Source organism: Callospermophilus lateralis, chromosome 1, assembly GCF_048772815.1.
Source record: "Callospermophilus lateralis isolate mCalLat2 chromosome 1, mCalLat2.hap1, whole genome shotgun sequence".
Taxonomy (NCBI): domain Eukaryota; kingdom Metazoa; phylum Chordata; class Mammalia; order Rodentia; family Sciuridae; genus Callospermophilus; species Callospermophilus lateralis.
Window position 1 is genome coordinate 934,316 of NC_135305.1, and position 18,059 is coordinate 952,374.

At 52.4% G+C, this 18,059-nt stretch overlaps 1 protein-coding gene across 1 annotated transcript in view; it reads left to right on the plus strand.

Moving 5' to 3' along the window:
- Ptprn2 (protein tyrosine phosphatase receptor type N2) overlaps positions 1-18,059 on the plus strand; it is a 718,290-nt gene that overhangs the window by 60,586 nt on the left and 639,645 nt on the right. Inside the window, exon 2 of the mRNA XM_076835049.2 lies at positions 5,862-5,912. Coding sequence (XP_076691164.2) covers positions 5,862-5,912 — 51 coding nt within the window. The remainder of the gene's footprint in view (positions 1-5,861; positions 5,913-18,059) is intronic.

An 18,059-nucleotide genomic window follows, 5' to 3' on the forward strand; every position in this document is an offset into this window, starting at 1 on the left:
CAGGGCGATCTCTGCAGGAGCGAGAGGAGTGTGGGCATCCCCATCCTTCTCAGCTCCTGTGCATGGAGATGTCCCTGTAGAGACAGAGCTAAGAGCACTGGCACAGGGTGCCTTTGAGGAGGCCAGTGGTGGTGTTCACGGTCCCTGGAGTCCTCTCCAGGAATGTGCAGTGGCTCATCCCTGTTGGTGTGCATTTCCAGCTGCCAGTGGATGGTGAGTTGACCCATGCAGAAGAGGCTGAGCCAGGGACTACCTTTCCACCACCGGGGACTGTGGCCTTCATGGGAGCTCGCCCACTTTCCTCCTTGATTGAGATTACCCTTGGGCTTTGGAGGGGCCGCATTCCAACTGTCTCCATCTGTCGGAGAGCCTGTGGTCATGGTGGAAGAGTCGAGACTGATTCCTGCCCTCAGCCAGACTCCTCCTGTTGTCCTGGACAGGAGGATATGGGGGAGGGCTCTCGCTGCCTAGCGAGGACTGATGTGAGGACTTCAAGATGCCTGGAGGCTGTCACTGCGGGCTTTCAGCGCACTTTAAGGAGCATAGAGCTAGTTGAGCTAAGAAGAGGTTATTGCTGAGGTTACAGAGTTGTCACTTCAGAATTGAGGCCCTTAGTGGCTTCTCCTTCAGCAGTTGATTGCCTCAGGCCTCAAGTCAGTGGCTCGTGAGCATCCGCCAGCTTGCAGCCGTCCCAGGCCTTGATGTGGAAGCGCAGGAACCTCCTGTTCTGGAGGAGGTGCTGCCCAGGGGGAGGAAGGCAGCATTGCATCAGAGACCAGGTGTGGCAAACAGGGGGTGCCCAGGTCTGGGAGGCCCGATGGGGAGTGACAGGACGTGAAGGAGGCCAGACTCTTGGGTCTGCTTGTGCAGGAACTCAGTGAGTTGGCAGAGGGTGTTTGTACCCAGCTCTGGGCCTAAGGCTGACTGGGGCTGCTGTGACTGTCACGGAGGTGTCTGCACTGGCCTGACAGACCACTATGGAGAGGATCCCAAAGTTCAGGATCCGTCTCAGAGAGTCACTGAAGGGCCCAGAGTGCTGCTGTAGGAAGGCTGCCCAACTACATTGAAAGTTCTGCTCATTCCTATCTGCTTTTCTGAGGAGGTGATACTTGTGTTCCTGTATAGAGTGCTGCACCTAGCACTTTGTACAACTAATATGTCACTGTGATTTAGACATCGGAGAGCCAGATCACAGCTTCCAGCAGAAGGGAAATGGTCCAAGTTCATGGAGAACAAATGATCAGAATATACATCAAATTAAGACCAAAAATTTAAAAAAGTCTCTCCATCCTGAGTGTGGAAGGCCGACTGTGCCTGCCCTGAGTGACTCCATGGTGGATAGAAGAGTAGTTCTCCGGTGGTACGTGAACCTGAGTTATTCCATCTTGTGAAGCTACAGTTTGCCATGAGCTACTCTATTTTGAGTACCAGAGCCAAGGTGACTCCATAGCTTGTTTGCACAAGTCAACAGCTCTCATCTCTCCAGAACAGCCATGCATAAAGGGATGAAGAGCTTACTCTGCCAACTGATCAAACTTGCCAAATCATGTCAGGAACACCAGTCTCTGGAGCGCATCAGCCTCACCAGATGCAACCTCCTCACCGAGGACCCGTTAAAGGAGGAACCCCCCAGGACTGGATATGGCAGCACCCTGACCCTGTCACCTGGACGTGCGCTAGAACCTTGCCCAGGAAAATCGCCACTGGGATAAACCTGGGGACTTGGGACATGATGAGCATCCCTGGGGTTTCACCCTTCCTCGGTCCCCCGAGATGTGCACCTGCGTGAATGCGCGTGGGTGAGGGCTGCAAGCCTCTTACCTCAGACAGTGGGAAGGAGGCTGTGCCTGGTTCTGCCATTCCCCACGTGTCAGGCTGTGGGTGTAGCTGGCCTCATTCCCCAGTGTAAAAACGGGAATGGTGATAGGTGACTGGGCTCTGGAAGGGCCTGAGATGGTGCAGGAAGTGTGCGTCAAAGCTGGGTCTGAGGACTGGCTGGTCTTGGCCTAGCTGGAGTCACGCTTCCCTGGGGACATGGTTACATCAGTAGTTAGCACTGGGTTGGAGGAGTCGGAAAAGGGAAGCCCTTTGTTATTTGTTGACAGTTAGCGTTGAGAAACCAAGAATATACATGTTATTAACACATGCCACACAACCTGCATGCCAGGTAGACTGTTCTATAGTTGTATTTGGCTATAATACTGATTCTCCCTTGGTTTCTGAAGCATTATCAGTTTGTAAAAATCAGTTCATAAAAATTTGTCCTGTAGCTGCTCGGTAGGAGATCCAAAATCACCAGCTCTGTTCATGTGAGCTGCCTGAGAGGGAAATGCTTATTTTTTTGATGAGAGGATTTATTTTTCTTATATTAGGTAGTGAAACTTACCACGTCCTCATGCTGTTGTGGGTTCGCAGTGGTCTGGAGGCCTCTGTCAAGTACTGAGGGCAGGTGGGGTCATCATCTCAGTTCCCTCACAGGGGGAAAGATGGGCCCAGGAAGGTCCTGGGTTCAAGACCGCCCTGCCAGTGTCCTGAGGCCTAGGAAAGGGAGGCCTGCACAGGTGAGGCCCATGTCCTGCGGCGTCGGCAAGGGAGGCTTGACCTCAGGTCACCATTTCCCTGCAAGACAGAGCTTCGTGAATGGATCTCTGCGGGGAGGGGCAGAAGAGGCAGATCTGGACTGGTTCCTTACAGAACCGGATTCATTTTCATTTTGAAAACAATGAGCAAAAAGAGACTCCAGGATGGTGTCAAAACACTGCTCACTACTCTGAGAAAACGAAAGAGAGTTAGAACCAAGTGGTCAAAGCATGTGTGTATGCTCATGCACACAGTGTGCTCATGCATGCCTTTGGTGTACAGGGCACACGCACATGTGTGTGCAAGGTGACAGTGGTGGCACATACAGGACGTGTGCCCTCTCTGGACTCTTGATGGATGAAGTACTTGGTTTAAGACTGACATCTGGCTTGAATCCATTCATGAGGAGGGCAGGCATGTTGCTGGGGCTACTGCTGGCCCCTAGTGGGGCAGGGCTGAGTCAGGAGCACACTGGGCTGGCCAGTGCAGGGGACCAGTGTCTGCTGGCAAAATGTCTTTCTCTTGATGATCTGTGGTGACAGTTACTCTTAGGAGGTGGCTGGTATTTACACGGAAATGATTTTAGAGCAAATAACACACATAAATTAGCAGTCAAGTTAGTGCATCGACTGGCAGAATGAAACCGGCATCGCATCGGCGACTTGGATGATAAACCACGTGCAGCATTGCTGCTGTCATCATCCAGGAGTGGGAGGTCTTTTTGAGGTACGCGATTGTCAGTTCCCAGAGAAAGTCACAATTTGGTGGGTGCTGCTGACTTCCTGATGTTCCATGGTTAGAAGTCAAAGGTTTATTGCAATGCACATCTCGTCTGGTCACATCTCCTGGTCTGCCGTGGTTGGGGGGTGACAGGAAGCAGCGGCAGGCTTTGTCCCTGGGCCTGTTCTAGCAGTGCTCTGTCATCTGCCATTTCCACATGGGAACTAGAACTCTGGAATGTGAGTCCTGGCCGGAGCTCTGCGTCTGCCCTGCCTCCTCCAGGTCTTCTGTGGGCGCTGGGTGTGCGCTGTGTTGATGCTGGCGGTTGAGTGGACAGGACATGGAACAGTGCTGCGACGTTATGGTTTAACTTCCCACAGGGTCCCATCCTCCACCTTCAGGTCCCCCGAACCTCTGCACACCTGGGCTGGGGAGAGGTGGGAGGTAGCCAGTGCCTGCGGCTGGGGGGGCTCCCTGGGGCTGCAATTCGGGGTGACTTGGGGGTCAGGTGGGAGAGGATTCCAGGCATTGACTCATCTGGCCTCAGTTTTATGAGGGGCGAGACGAGCCACATGCCTTTCTCAGGCCTGGTTGTGGCCATCCTGGCATCCAGGCCTCCTCTCCCGCCTCTGCGTCTGCTGTGCCAGGCTTTGCTGCCACCATTACAGTCTCTTATCACACTGGTTGGCACAGAGGCTTGTCCAGCGAAGGAAGATAGTCCTGGGAGTGAGATGGGAGTGAGAGGAAGGAAGTGGAGATGGCGGGGAAAGGGTAAAGGGTAAAGCAGTGGAAGCAAGTCTGCTGGGAGTGGGATCAAGGCGTGAAGTGCTGTCCTCAATGAGGTCACTTCAGAAACACGCCTCTTAGAGGCTGCCGTGTTGAGTTCCAGGTCTCTGGCCTCAAGTGTCTGCTCTAGTGGGAAGTTTGTGTGGGGCTGGTGGGTGGGGAGCGTCTCCCCTGGGTCTCACCCGGACTCCTGAGGAGGAGAGAGCAACAGCCCCCAGAAGCCACTGCTTTGTCCTTTGGGACATTCGTAAGGTTGAAGGACACCGTCCACTCCCATGAACTTTTGATACTTCTGTGCTTCTTTAGTTCTGGGTGGTGTTCAGTTTTACATCGTCTGCAGATCCTGGTTTTGCGTCTTCTCTACCCGCGTGTGTTTGAAGTGATCAGACGCTGCAGCTGTGAGTATTTCAGACCAACTCCTGAATGAGGAAGTTAATGGCTGGAATCTTTTAAGTCACTCTGGGTGGATTCCTTTGGAATTAACAACTTTCTCAACTTTCTTTTTCATTCATTCATTTACTCTTTAGCACTGGAGACACCTGGGTGGCCACAGAAGGAGCAAAGGATACAAAGATAAATTCAGGGTTTCTCTCTTTTTTTACAGTTGTGACATTGCTTTATCAGTTTATTTTTCATGTTTGTACATACCATAATAAGTTTCCATATTTTCATAAGCCAGGATCGAGATTTTACAATTAAGGGCTAAGTTTATTCAGTGAAAATGACAGTCCACAAATTACAGGGTTTATAGCCACAAGAACCCCTTGGTCAGGAGAGGAAGATGTGTCCTTAAATTGGTGATCCCAGTACAGTGTGTAAGTCCTGAGGATGCCTTGTAGAACTGGCCTCCTCCATGCCCGTCAGGGCACTCCACGGGCCTTCTGGAAGGGTCTTTGTGGACGCATAGGATCTTCCAGTTGGAGGAGCAGGAGTGATGGCAGGGCTGCGGCAGGTGAGCGTTCTTGGTTCTGTTTAAAGCACGTGTGCTCAGAACACACCCAGTTTTTGTTGGCAGCTGGGGCAGGTCCTCATCTGAGCTGATGGTGGGTTCCCATTTCTGGAGGTCTCCATGCTCACACCTTCACCTGCTTGCTCAGCGTACCCAGGGGAGATGTTCCTTGATGTCTTTTCTCTGTGTTCAAGGTGTGCTCATCAGAGAGGGGGACATCAACCTTTGCCACCCTCCCGCTGCTTTGAGCAGAGGCCTCACCACTGAATCGGCTTCCTGCCTCACCCGAGGCACCATGGGCACTCTGCGGGGTGGGGCAGAGGCATTTGGTGAGCAGCTCCGTGTCCTGTGCTGCTTCTCTGGGGTCGTTGGCACCAGCGTCTGACTCCTTTTCATTCATCCATTCCCCTGCCTCTCTTCCGTCTGTGGCCATGGTGGGCACTTTGCTCTTGAGAGCGTGGTGGCCCCTGCATGGCCCAGGGGCTCCTCTTCTCCCTCGCTCAGTCCTTTCTCTTCTCAGTGGTGGATGCCGTTGCCCACCCTCAGCTCAGCCCTGAGCCCTGTGAGTCTGTCCCAGCAGGGAGGCGTCTGCATAGACGGACAGGCCCATGGTGTCACTGCGGCCTAGGAGCCGGCTGTGCCACACCCTCCACGCAGGGGTGTTGTCCAGGCTTCAGAGTGACCCTGCATCGTCTGGAATGAACAGCCTGAGGAGCCTTCCTTGGGGCCCATGCCTTTCCCGAAGCTCTTGAGCACGCAGGTGCGTGGCCTCAGGCCGGTCTTTCCCTCACGCTGACTCCTTTTCTTCTCTGTCTTTTCTGCCCAGGCTGCCTGCTTGAGGATGGCCTTTGTGGATCGTCTGAGGCCTGTGTAAATGGTAAGTGAAGCTCCTGTGCCACTGCGGAGGCTCTGGTCTGCCTCTCCTGCCCAGCAGGACTCCAGGAGGCCCACCAAGCCTGGAGGAGGTGTCGAGCGTGACGCTGTGGATGGAGTGCGTGGGGCATTCACATGCAGACGTGTGCACGTGCCCATGGTCTGCCTCAGGGACACATGTTTTAGGGTGGCTCACAAGAAGCTCTGCAGCAGGAGGTGGGAGAGAGGCCCAGATGGGACAGGGAAATGGTGAGATGTGACCTGCTCGTGGCTTTTCTTCTTTTCACACTCCTCACCCCTTGGCTATCAGTTGATGAGTTTGAGTTCCTCTTCTGCCAGGCAGGAGAGGCCGGGAGCATGAGCCTCCTGTTCAGGAGGGGCTAGGTGACTTGGTATCACAGGGTGGACATGTGCAGAGGGCCCCTCTTGTTTGATGAGTGGCAAATTTGGGGCATTTTGCAGTGTGAACGTGGAAAGGAGGACGTTAAACCAGACCCCCCCACAGCAGTGTTCATAGCTACTTTTTCTGAGTGAGGCTGGGTCCCGGTGCCTCCAGGGAAGCACATGCAGGTTTATGAGCGACGTACCCTCCTGTCTCAGCTTGCTGCTCATTGTCTGTCTGTAGATTGGGAGAGGGGGTCACTGCCAAGGTCTGCAGCTGCCAGTTACGATCAGGCCCAGGTGCCCCTCATATCCACTCAGATCCTCTGCACCACAGAGGTGCCTGTGGGGGACACCTTACAGAGGAAGGCACCAGCGTTGAGGAGCGGCCTTGCAGGGCCTGTTTATGAGTCCAAGGTGAGCCCTTCCTTGAGCCCAGGTGTAAATTTACAGCTTCATGTAAATCCCCTTTGGGGTTCCGAAAGGCAAGAAAAAGCCACTCCGCACCCCGTGGTGGGCCCAGGCCTGGTCCCGGAGCAGGAGTGTCAGGCTGGGAGCTATGTGTGTTTGCCTGTTTGTCCTAGAGGCTCACATGGTGGCAAGAGGGAGGTTACCTGGAAATGGGGAGAATATACTGCGGACAGTGTGGAGCATTCTGCTTTGTGCTTTTTATTTTTGGCCGGGGGGTGTTCAGTGACCTGGATTGGGGGGCAGGTAGAAGCTAGGTGGGTGGCAGGGTGGGAACAGGTGCTGGGCTCCTTAGAATGGCTCTGGGCTCCTTAGGATGTACCTTGTGTAGCTTTTATTTGGAGGCAGCATTAAAAAATTATATTAAAAATGTTATCTGCCTGAACTCAACATTTTTACGATAAAGGAAGCAGGTGTGTGTGTCTAATCTAATTGGAGACATACTTAAACCAGCAAAATAAAAGCCATACCTCTGTCTTCCCTCCCTCAACAAAAAGCAGGCCGGGCATTGTGCTGTGAACTTCCTAGGCTTTTCTTCATGATCCCCAGCTTGCCTCCCTAACATAGAATTTTATCAATATTATACTAAGATAGTAGCTTTGCTTTGGATAAGAAAAGCAGTTTGCATGTAGATGTGAACACTCAGCTTTGTTTGTCTCAGCAGACCACGTTTGCTGTCGTCTTAATGCTCTTTTTGTCTAGAACACAGCAGAGCCGGCTGCCATCTCAGCCCTGTGAGTCTGCAGCCATGGGGAGAGTGCAGCATTCTGCCTTAGTGGCCTGGATCTGTGGTTGCCATGGTGACTGCAGTTGAGCTGGACGGCTGGTTGGGGCAGACAGGTATGGCCAGGCAGCTACAGTGAGGATGGTGGGTGGCCATGGAACGGACTGCAGAGTGGCATCCAGAGTATTCTGCAGTGAGACCCAGGCCTCTCTCTCATCCTTCCCTTCCCTTCTCTTGGATTACACATGGAAATGTAAATCCCTATTATCTTATTGTGTTTTCAGAAGGCCCAATGGATCTTGTTAGTAAATATTAAAATGTAGGTGATACTTTATACAGAAATCCAAAAGGTAAACATATTTACCAATTCATACCCATGAAGATGGCTATTATAAGAAAGCAGGAGAGACAAGTGTTGGCATGGATCTGGGGGAGTTGGGAATGCAAATCGGTGCAGTGCTATGGACATCAGTCTGGCTGCTCCGTGGAAAGTCATGGCTGGGTTTGCTACAGGAGGCCCACTTCTGGGTGCACACCCAGAGGGATCGAGACAGGGGCTCGGAAAGGTGCTTGCTCACCCCTGGTCACTGCAGCATTATTCGCAGTGTCTAACAGTGTGAGCGACCCTAGTGTCTGTTGATGGACGGACACGTGAACACAGTGTGGCCATGAGTGCAGAGGAGCCTTAGTCACCCTTAGAAAGCAAGGTCACTGTCACTGCTGCAGCTCGGATGGTCTCGGGATGTGATGTCAGTGAGGGTTCCACTTCCGCGAAGTCCCTGGAGTTCACAGAGGAGACAGAGGGAGCTTGGCCGGAGCTGGTGGAGGGGAGGGGAGATGAACTGTGGCTCATGGGTCTGGAGGTCCAGATGGGGAAGGCAGGAGTCCTGGAGATGGATGGTGGCTGTGGTTGGACAACAATAGGCCACTTAAAAATGGTCAGGCTGTTAGATCTCATGTCATTGTATATTATTTTACTTGAAAGTTGAAAAAGAAAGTAAACTGAAATGATTCTGGTCATTAGAGAAAAACTGTTTTGAATGTGCATCTTAAGACAAAGCCCTTTTATCAATCTGGAAAAGAGACTTCAGATGTAGTTAATGCAGGTATCCTAAATGTTAGGAAAACAGGTTTCAGATTTTTAAAGTGGATTTGATTCCTTGGCAATAACTGTAAATGGGACACATCCAAAAATAGGAATAGGTTTCCAGAGATTAGGCAAAGGTCATCCTCCGGCTGGGAGGGAAATAGCGTCGCACACTGCCCATCGCAACCCCAGTCAGCACGGCACCATGGGGATCAGCCTGCCAGATCAGTGGCCTTGCGAGCTCTATAGCTGTGACTTAGTCATTTGATTTATAAGGATAAACTCCGAGAAATAATCCATAGTTCAAAATACCAAAGAAACTTCCAGTGCACAGTGATTTTGATATTATTTTTGAAAACAGTGAACATATCTGTAATACTTAAAATTAAAGGTTTATTTTTTTTGATGTTACATTCTTGATTCAAATATTAAAAAGGAAGTATACAAAAGTCATTTATAGCTGTTGTGGTTTAGGTCTGAGGAGTGTGAGACAGTGCAGAAATCTTCCCAGGTGAAACGGTTAGACCAGGAGAGCTCTAACTTGATGAGGGCATCCGTCCACAGAGGTGGGTTACCAGGTGCTCACCGCAGGCAGGTAGGGACGACCGGAGGAGGCGGGTCCTGGGGTGTGGTTTGGGGAGTGGCGCTCACTGTCTCTGGTCCTGGTTGCCATCCTGAGCTGCTTTCCTTGGCCGAGCCCTTGCCCCAGGATGTGATGCCTCCCTCGGGCCCAGAGCTGTGGAGTTAGCCACCAGGACTGGAGCCAGGGTGAACTTTTCCTCCTCCACCTTGTTCTTGTCAGGCCTTTGGGTCGCAGCTGTGGGAAAGCTGAGCGAACATCATCAGAAAGCGCAGATGGTAGAATGTGAAAGGAGAAGCTCAGGAAAACTGATTGTGTGACATGAAAGTCATGCAAAATAGGAGCAGGAGAAGAGGTGGGAGAAGCACCCTGGGCTGGTGTGATTCATGGTGGGGTATTGCCCGGCACGAGGATCTCTGGGTCACTCCCCAGCACTGTGCGCACAGACGCCAAGCTGGGAATCGTCGACTCTGGGCAGTGACTTAGTTTATGTTCACGAAACTTTTCATCTGAGCATGTGTTGTTAAAAGAAGAGAAGTGTGAAGAGGCACCAAAGGAACCTGAGTTGAAAGTCTGATGCCTAAAGACAAGCACCTAGCAACGGAGAAGGGCCTGGTGCTGGAGGACACACAGGATGGCTTGGAACAACCTGCCCCATGCAGAGCTGGGACCGTGGACTCCAGACGGGTGAGAGGAGAGGGTCGGGTTCCTGTGGAGGGAGTAGAAAGCACAGTGGTAGGGACGATGGACAACGTCCAGCCTGCTGGCTCTGGCTCAGTGGCCCAGGCTGCACAACCCGCGCAACCCAGAGCCTGGCTCTGTGGGCTGTTTGGGGCCCAGCCGTCCTTCCAGAGGTGGCAGAGTATCAGCTTATCAGGAGGCCCCATGCCCGCCCTGCACCGAGTCTGGGCTGAGTTTGACAGTGGCAGGGCCATTGGTGCCCCGGTGGCAAGCCTTGAGCCTCTGCAGAGTGGACAGCACTGGCTGGTTTCTGACAGCACCATTGTCTCCCTGTCCTTCTCCACTGGAAAGGGGAGGGCACCACCAACGACAGAGGTCCTCTTCGAGGGAATGTTATCTGACCACAGGGAACGAGGTGCTGATTCATGCTTCAACATGGGTGACCCTCAATGCGTGCTGGGTCCCTGGATTACATATGTGATGCTGTGTATTGGAAGTGTCTGGAAGAGACAAACATGGAGGCAGAAGTCACTGTGCAGTGGGGCCTGCAGTCAGCATAAAGTGTGTGGTTGCCTGGAGCCAGCAGGGAGGGTGGTCAGGGGCCTGCTGTTGAGTGGAGCCGTAGCAGCTCGGTCCACACTCACCTGGTATGGAGCCAGCCCGGTGCCCTCAGCATCGCAGGTGAAGGGGTGAAGAATGTGGTGTGTGCACGGTGGCATTCGACTCAGCCACAAAGGGTGAAATGATGGCATTTGCCAGTAAGTGGGTGGAACTGTAGAGCATCCCACTGAGCAAATGAGGCAGACTCAGAACGTCGAGGGTCAGTGTTTTCTCTCATGTGGAAGCTAGAGAGAAATGGGAATCAGAAGGGGCTCAGGGAAATGGGAAGGAGACAGCTGAGTGGAAGGAGGTGAGCCCAGGAGAGGGAAGGACCAAGTTATGCCGTGTGTGTCTAGGGACACGTCACAGCACACAGAGCCCAGCCTGAAACAAGAGGAGACTTCTCTGCTCCTAGAGGGGTGATTTCTCACCCTCCCTGGGCTCATAGGCTGAGACCCTGAAGCAAATGAGAGACGGACAAGAGCAAAGAACCTGCATTTATTTAATGTTTGCTTTTTGTGACCTGGGAGCCTTCAAAAGTGGAGACACCAGGAAACGGGAAGCTGAACTCTCCTGGCATCCCGCAGAAGTGTGGCTGAGGGCAGTGGTGAGCTGAGTGGGCTCAGCAAGCCTGCGCTCAGAGAGAGGGGCATTGCTTCCCCTGGACCTGGGAGGCCACAGGGACGAGGGCGGGGTTCTAGCTTCCACCACCTGCTCCTGCTGTTAGCTGGATAGTTTTAGGGTCGAGGGTCCTGAAGTCAGCACAGATACGACATGTTAATTCCCCAAAGCCGGTTTCGTATGTTTGCCAGGAAAGTGCCTGAATCCTGTGTGACTGTCACCAGCAGGGTCACAGTTTACACGGAGGCAGAAGCATCAGACTTACCCCTCTGTTTTAGAATCCCCACTGAGCGGCTAGTGCCAAGGGAAGAGTTCACAGTTTAATAAATCCACAGCGCTGCTTTTGCTACCTCAGCAGCAGGGTTCAAAACAGTGGTGGAGCATGGCCTATGGCTCAGCTGACTCTTTTCCCTTCATTATATTTGTGAGACTGGGCCTCGCTGTGTTGTCTAGCTGGCCTCCAGTTCCTGGGCTCGAGGGAGACTCCCACCTCAGCCTCTCAAGGAGTCGGGACTACAGGCATCCCAGCCCCTGAGATAGCTGGGAACGGGTCCTCCTGTGCCACCTCAGCCAGGTCTCAGCGGGGCAGCTTCAGAACCTCCTGGTTGCTCACAATTGCAGAGTGAATCCTACTGTTGCTTCCGAATCTCTTTTTCATAGGATTCCAGTTGTTGAATTAAAACTTCTATTTTTTCCAATGCAGCGAAACAGAATAGCTGTGTTTATCAGATTTGCCACAGCATGCCAGGTAACCCGCTAAATCACACAAGTGGTCGACAGACCCAGCTTGGCCTAGTAAATGTGAGAATTTAAAAAAGATTGAGAATTTCTAACAGAAGTATTTAATTTGATCTTCATCCTTGAGACCTTGAGAAAGCTCTAGAATGAAAAGAAGAGGAAGAGGGTGAGGTGAGTGCCATCTGTTAATGGATGACATTCGGATCTTTGCAACAGCAAGGTACTTTTGTGGGTGCTCCCAGTAATTCCACGGCCCTCTGAGTACACGCTTGAGCCACCTCATTATTGCTGAATTAGCATACTCCACTCGCAATCTGATCACACTGGCTAGCGGTGACATTTAACACTGCGTTCCTGTTAATTAACAAACTAAGGCAGGAAGAGTGCAGACAGTGAGTGATGCGATGGGGTGATAATAATGGAAGCTAACACCATGTAACACAGGGTGCCAGGCATCATGCCCGGCACCCTGTGGGCTCTAACCCAGTCTCGACTCTTGTTCAATGACGCCCAGGACCGGGAGCTGGACTCACATTGTGAGTGGAACATCTGGGCACTGGACAGCCTCCTTCCTCTCATTTACCCTTGAGAATAAGCAGCAGGTTGGTGGTCGGGCCTGAGTTCTGGCAGCGGCTCCTCCACGTGCTCTGTCTCCTGGGTGGACAAGATCACTGTGTGTTCCCTACTGACCCCAGTTGCTGCCCTTTGCCTTGCTGAGAGGGTCCGGTGACGTGACGGTCTCCAGAACTTTGTGAAGATTGGGTGTGGCATCCAGATGGGAGGGTGGCCACAGGAAGACCTGTCCTGCCTGTGTCCCTCTTTGAGGTTCACTTTCAACTACAGAGGATTCAGAATAGTCTGACAAAAGTGGTCACCTCCGAGCTACTGGCATGTGGCCAGGAAGGCATTTGGGGCTGTCTCCCTGAGTCAGCTGCCCACTGTCCAGCTGAGATCTGGCAGTCGGGACATTGTGGGACCTGGTCCAGCTCCTCAGAGATGTCTGGGTCCATCTGTAGCTCAACCCGAGAGCAGATCTGAAGTCCAGGGCAGCAGTGGGAGCGGAGTCGTGACCGTGTTGGGCAGAAGCAGGGGTCCTTTGGCCCCCTGCCTCAGGAGGATGGCTGGGCCTGGGTGCTGGCGCTCCTCCATCCTCTGTGCCACCTACCTGTCCACTGTCAGTCAGCTGCTGATGCCCTCCTCTGTTTCGGGGGCACCATATCCCCTGGCCAAGCGTGGGGAGAGGAGGGAGGCATAGTCCGGGCACCTGGCTTGGCTCCCTCTACATTAGGTGGGGACCACAGAGAGAGGTGATGGGGCTGCATGGTGTGCTGTTCAGCTCCTTTTCTCACCTGCTCCTGCAGCCTGCGTGGGGCCAGCCACAGGACTGGACGTGTTCACGAGAAGATAGCTGGTATTGCAGAGTCTTGTTCACTTTTCACCTTAAGAATTTGGCTTATTCTCTTACATCAGCTCCTGGGGCACCGTGGCCCTCCTGGGTTCTTTAATAAGAGGAGACAGCAGCGAGGTTTGATTTTATTAGAGGGAGATTGTTAGGCATTGGTACGTTTATTTGCTTTTCTCTCTCAGGTTCATCATGTATTACTTAAAAATAACTCATGCAGATATATGAGTATGGTCTCCTTCCAAGGGGACAGTTCAGAGATGTCTGGAGCCCTCACTCCCCAACCCGAGGTGGCGCAGGAGCTTCTCGGGGCGGGGCTCTGCCATATGTGCTCACGAAGCCTGGCAGTGAGCATGCCAGCCCAGCCCGCCACCTCGTGTTGTTGCTGTCCAGAGCTGCCCTGTGGGCAGGCCCGCCCTGTGTCTTCCTGCAGGGGAGAGAGCGCCCAGAGACCCCAGCTGTGGCATGCCTCTGTGTTACTTTACTTGTGTCACCAGGGTCCTGTTTCACTGCCCGATTCTGAGTGACTGAAACTCAAAAGGGGTGGAAGTTAACTACTGAGTTAAACTGTGAGAAGCTAAGTCTGATCTGACCCCTCAACAGGGAGACCGACGCAGTGTGGAACCTCAGGTGAGCGACGAAGGTGAGTCGCCGTGGCTGAGTCACACTTGTGCTCTGACACCGAGTGCAGGGTGCTGGGCCTGCCTGTGCTTGTCTGCTCCTCATTCTAGACTCTTCTCTAGCCTCCCATCAGGGGGAGAACAGGAAGAGCGTAGCAGATCACATCCTGCTGCTGCTCCCGCTGAGGGCACTGCCACGCACGGTGGTTTGCTCCCGCTGAGGGCGCTGCACGGTGGTCTGGTTCCTGTGCCTTCAGGCCCTGGTGGCCGGGGCAGCCTCCCTGGTGGAGGGAGCAGACCGACTATGGAAATCAGCCCTTCTCCCCTCCTTGGTGGTAGGTCCTTTGTGCTTTCTGGGCTGGCAGTTCTGGTGGAGTGACAGATTGTCAAGGCCAGTGGCTTTTGCATTGTGCTGCTGCACCACACTGCTTCGTGGGTGCAGCCCTCATGTGGTCCTGCCTGATGTGGCTTGTGCCTATAGGGATGGTGCTGGAGAAATGATGTGTTTTGTTCTGCTTTCCCAAGAAGGAGCGTGTGTAGGCTTGAGCCTCCATGTGGAGCGCGGCAGAGACAGAGCATGGCGGTGGGGTCTGGTCCCTAGGCTTCTTCCATCAGACTGCCCCCAGGACCATCCCTTAGACCGGGTGGGGATCCCACTAAGAGTCAGTTCCTAGTGAAGCAGGACAGTCTCCCCACCAGTGCGCCAGTAGCTTGGCATTTCAGAGTAGTGCCAGGAGTGGTACTTGACCCCTCAGGCCTTCAGGGAATGTGGACAATAAGCATTTAGTCGACTTTTTGATGAAGGAGCAGATTGAAAACGTGGCCTCCGCGGAGCTCCCTTCCTTCTTGGTCTGGGTTTGCTGTGACTGATGGGCCCTGGTGACTGAGCAGCCTACGAGCTCTTCACAGACAGGCCAGCAGGCCAGCGTCCACATCCCAAGAGGGCCCCAGGCCTCACTAGCGCCCACCCCCAGCCTCTCCCTCTGCCGGAGTCTGGTCTGACCACGTCTTTCAAACACTGATCATGCTGTGCACCTGGATGTCACCTAGGCAGAAAAGAAGGGACATTCTGTTATAAAGGGGGATCTAAAGCCTGGGTAAGAGAAACAAAGCAGGTGAGATGATATCAGGCCTCAAAACGCTGATGCCTGAGGTTCATAGTGGAGTGGTTTTTGCTTTGCCGACTTTGTTTTGTGGGTACTTGAAACATTGGTTTTTAGGTTATTTAGAACTGAGCTGGGTGCAGTGGCACAGCCCCATAATCCCAGCAACTCAGCAGGCTGGGACAGGATTGCAAGTTTAAGGCCAGCCTTGGCAACTTAGCAAGTCGTATCCAAACAAAAAATAGAAAGGACTTGGGATGCAGTTTAGTGGTGGAGAGCCCTGGGTTTAATCCTTGGTACCAAAAGAAAAGAAAGCCTAGCTGACCTCTTATTTAAAAACCAATTCTAACTCACAGTTTGTCTCTGGTGACTGTTAGGAGTCTGGCTGGGCTGCGCTGTCCTAGGAAGCCCAGGTTGCAGTTTTAATAAGCTCACTCGGTTGCCCCCCCCCCCCCCCTTCAGCTCCTGACAGTGCTTGTCCTGGACCTAGGTCTGGCTGCCCAGGCAATCTGGGAGCCTTCTGATGTCATGGAGATTGTCAGTCAGGGACTGGAGAGGGAGGGGCCAGCAGGGCCCAGTCTAATCTGCAGACTCCTTTGCTGCCAGGTACAGGACACTGGACAGCTCTGGACTCAGGCCCACCTGCTATGACCCATCTCTGCTGAAACAGCTCTTAGACTGTTCGTTCAGGGAGTGCGAATGGGTTTGCGACAGGAAGGGACTCGGAGAGTCTTAGCCTGTTTTGGTGTCTGGGCTTGCTGCCAAATGCTGATGTGATTTTGATTCATTTGACTGAAGTGACTGGAAGAGATTAGAAGTGGAGCTCATGGAGCTGTGGATATTTTCAGCCATGACTAAGAGAGTGGAAGAATAATGTGTATCTTGGTCATGCCACGTGGAAAGCACACAGAGACTTGTTATTAAAGCAGAATATTAAACTAAACTCCAGTCCACAGATGGTATTTGAAATGTTTTCTCTGGTGTCAGGCCAGACTTGGTAATTTTCCCTGAGGAGTGCTGGTCAGATTCAACACCTGGCACCTGGGGCCATGATAATTATCCTATGGTGGGAACCCTCCTGTTGGCTGGTTCCTAGCCACAGTCCCTGGGCCCCTGCAGCTGGGGCTGAGAGGAGAGGTGGATCACTAGCTTTCAGGGGCCCAGGGACTGTGGCTAGCCCTGGGTGTCTCAGGCATGCAGCCTCCCGTCCGTGGTTTGTTTGTCTGCAGCCACTTAGAAGTGCAGTTCTGTGGACAGGGTCTGCATGGTGGAGGTCAGCTGAAGGGTGGGTGGGTGGTCCAGCAGCCCCAGAACATGCAGCACTTTCACTCCGGGTTCATAGTCTCAGGCTGTGCGAGGAGAGCTCGGCTGGGGAGGTTACTGGGACCGGCCTTGGCTGGCCTGGCCCTGAGTTCCGTGTTGTTCCTAAGCTGCGTCAGTACTTGGTGGGTGGCTGTGGTGAAAAGGCCGTCAGTCGTGGTTGATGTTTGCATCAGTTCCTGTGTGTGCAGTGTGGTTAGATTCCTATAGCATACTGGGTATACAGCAGGCATTTGCATTCTCATGAGACCTATACAAACTAGGCCTCTTGGATGCTGATGCTGAAGAAGCCCGGGCAGCATCCCAGAACCAAGCTGACCACAAGTCTTGTGTTCTTCCCACTGAATCCATAGCTTTCTTCTGAAAGGCCACAGTATGCAGATGGTTCACCGTTAAGTGTCTTTAAGGCACTGGTTCTTAATTTGCTGTGAGGACTACAGTCACCTTTACTGTCTGGTGAATTGTCACAATGCTCGCTAAGAGAAATTGGTCACCATTATCTGGAGAACATGGCCGTGTGTACAGCATCTCCAGAGCCCTGTGTTGAGCTGAGCTGTCACCACGCACCCAGAGCTGAGAAATCCTGCAGCTAGAGTGCCCACCCCTTGGGGGTGCCGCCGTCTGGCTGGGCATAAAATAACCGAGCCACCACAAAAGCCTTGTAGATTCAGACAGCAGCTCTTTATTCTCGAACTGTCACAGGCCCTCTACACGCACATTCTGGGAAAATCCACACACTCCACTGGGCTCTGCATCCCAAATCTCTGAATCCCACGAGAACTCAATGGGAACTCAAGGAGCGGGCGCCTGAGGCAGCAGGATACACCCTATTCCCAGCAGGACCCACCCTGGTCCGTGAGCAGGGTCACCTTTCTCAAACATTCATGCAATGTCACTGCAAATGACCTGGGTCCAAGGCAAGCCCATTTCCACAATGGAGGGTCCTCCCTCTAAGCAACATTGGGTGGGCTGACAAGGAAATTGCCATGCATCATTCCTACTTGGCTATGGCTCTCAGCATCTGCCCCCCTTCTGATTAATTAAACAACAAGCAATGTGGCTTAGGGACCGTGCCTGTTAGGTTGTCCAGTTCAACATATGGTCCTTCCCCATCATCTGATGAGCTGACCTCTAGACGTCAGCCTCCTGTCTTAGGTTGGTACCACTGCAATTGGATCATACCCGTCACTGACTACCGGTCCAGCATACAGCCATACTTGTGGATAGGTCTATAGACCAGTGGGGGGTGAGGTTCTTTACCTCACCTCTGTTGGCCCCCAAATTTAGACCATCACTAGCAGAAGGGAGGAGGATACAGAAATGTCACGACACCAAGCCAGTTGACGGCTCCTTTGGAAAAATTGCATCACTGGTGACACCATCAGCAAAGATGCCCCAGCACTACCACAATTCGGTGCACCAACAGATAGTTCACAATGCATACAAGTGATACATAGTCCAGGAAAGTTCTCCAAGCAGTTCAAAGCGGAGGAGTCTATCAATATGTCCATTTCCTCCCAAAGTAAATTGACTCCTTGATTGAGCATCACTTGTTGAGTTATATTCATTGATGCATCAGTTTATACAGTTTACTGTGATAGCTATCGAAGAAGCTGTAGTTTGGTTTTATCTTTGTCTTCACCAGCACTGGGATGAAGATAGGAATTCTGGCAATGATGCTAAAAAGAAATTATGTAACATTCCAACAGGTACTAAGAAAACAATTTTCTGAACAATTTACATTATCCTGAACAGAATTATTAAATATAATGAAAAGCAAAGGTGAAAGTAAACAAACAGATCTGTTAATCACCTTTAAAAACAAT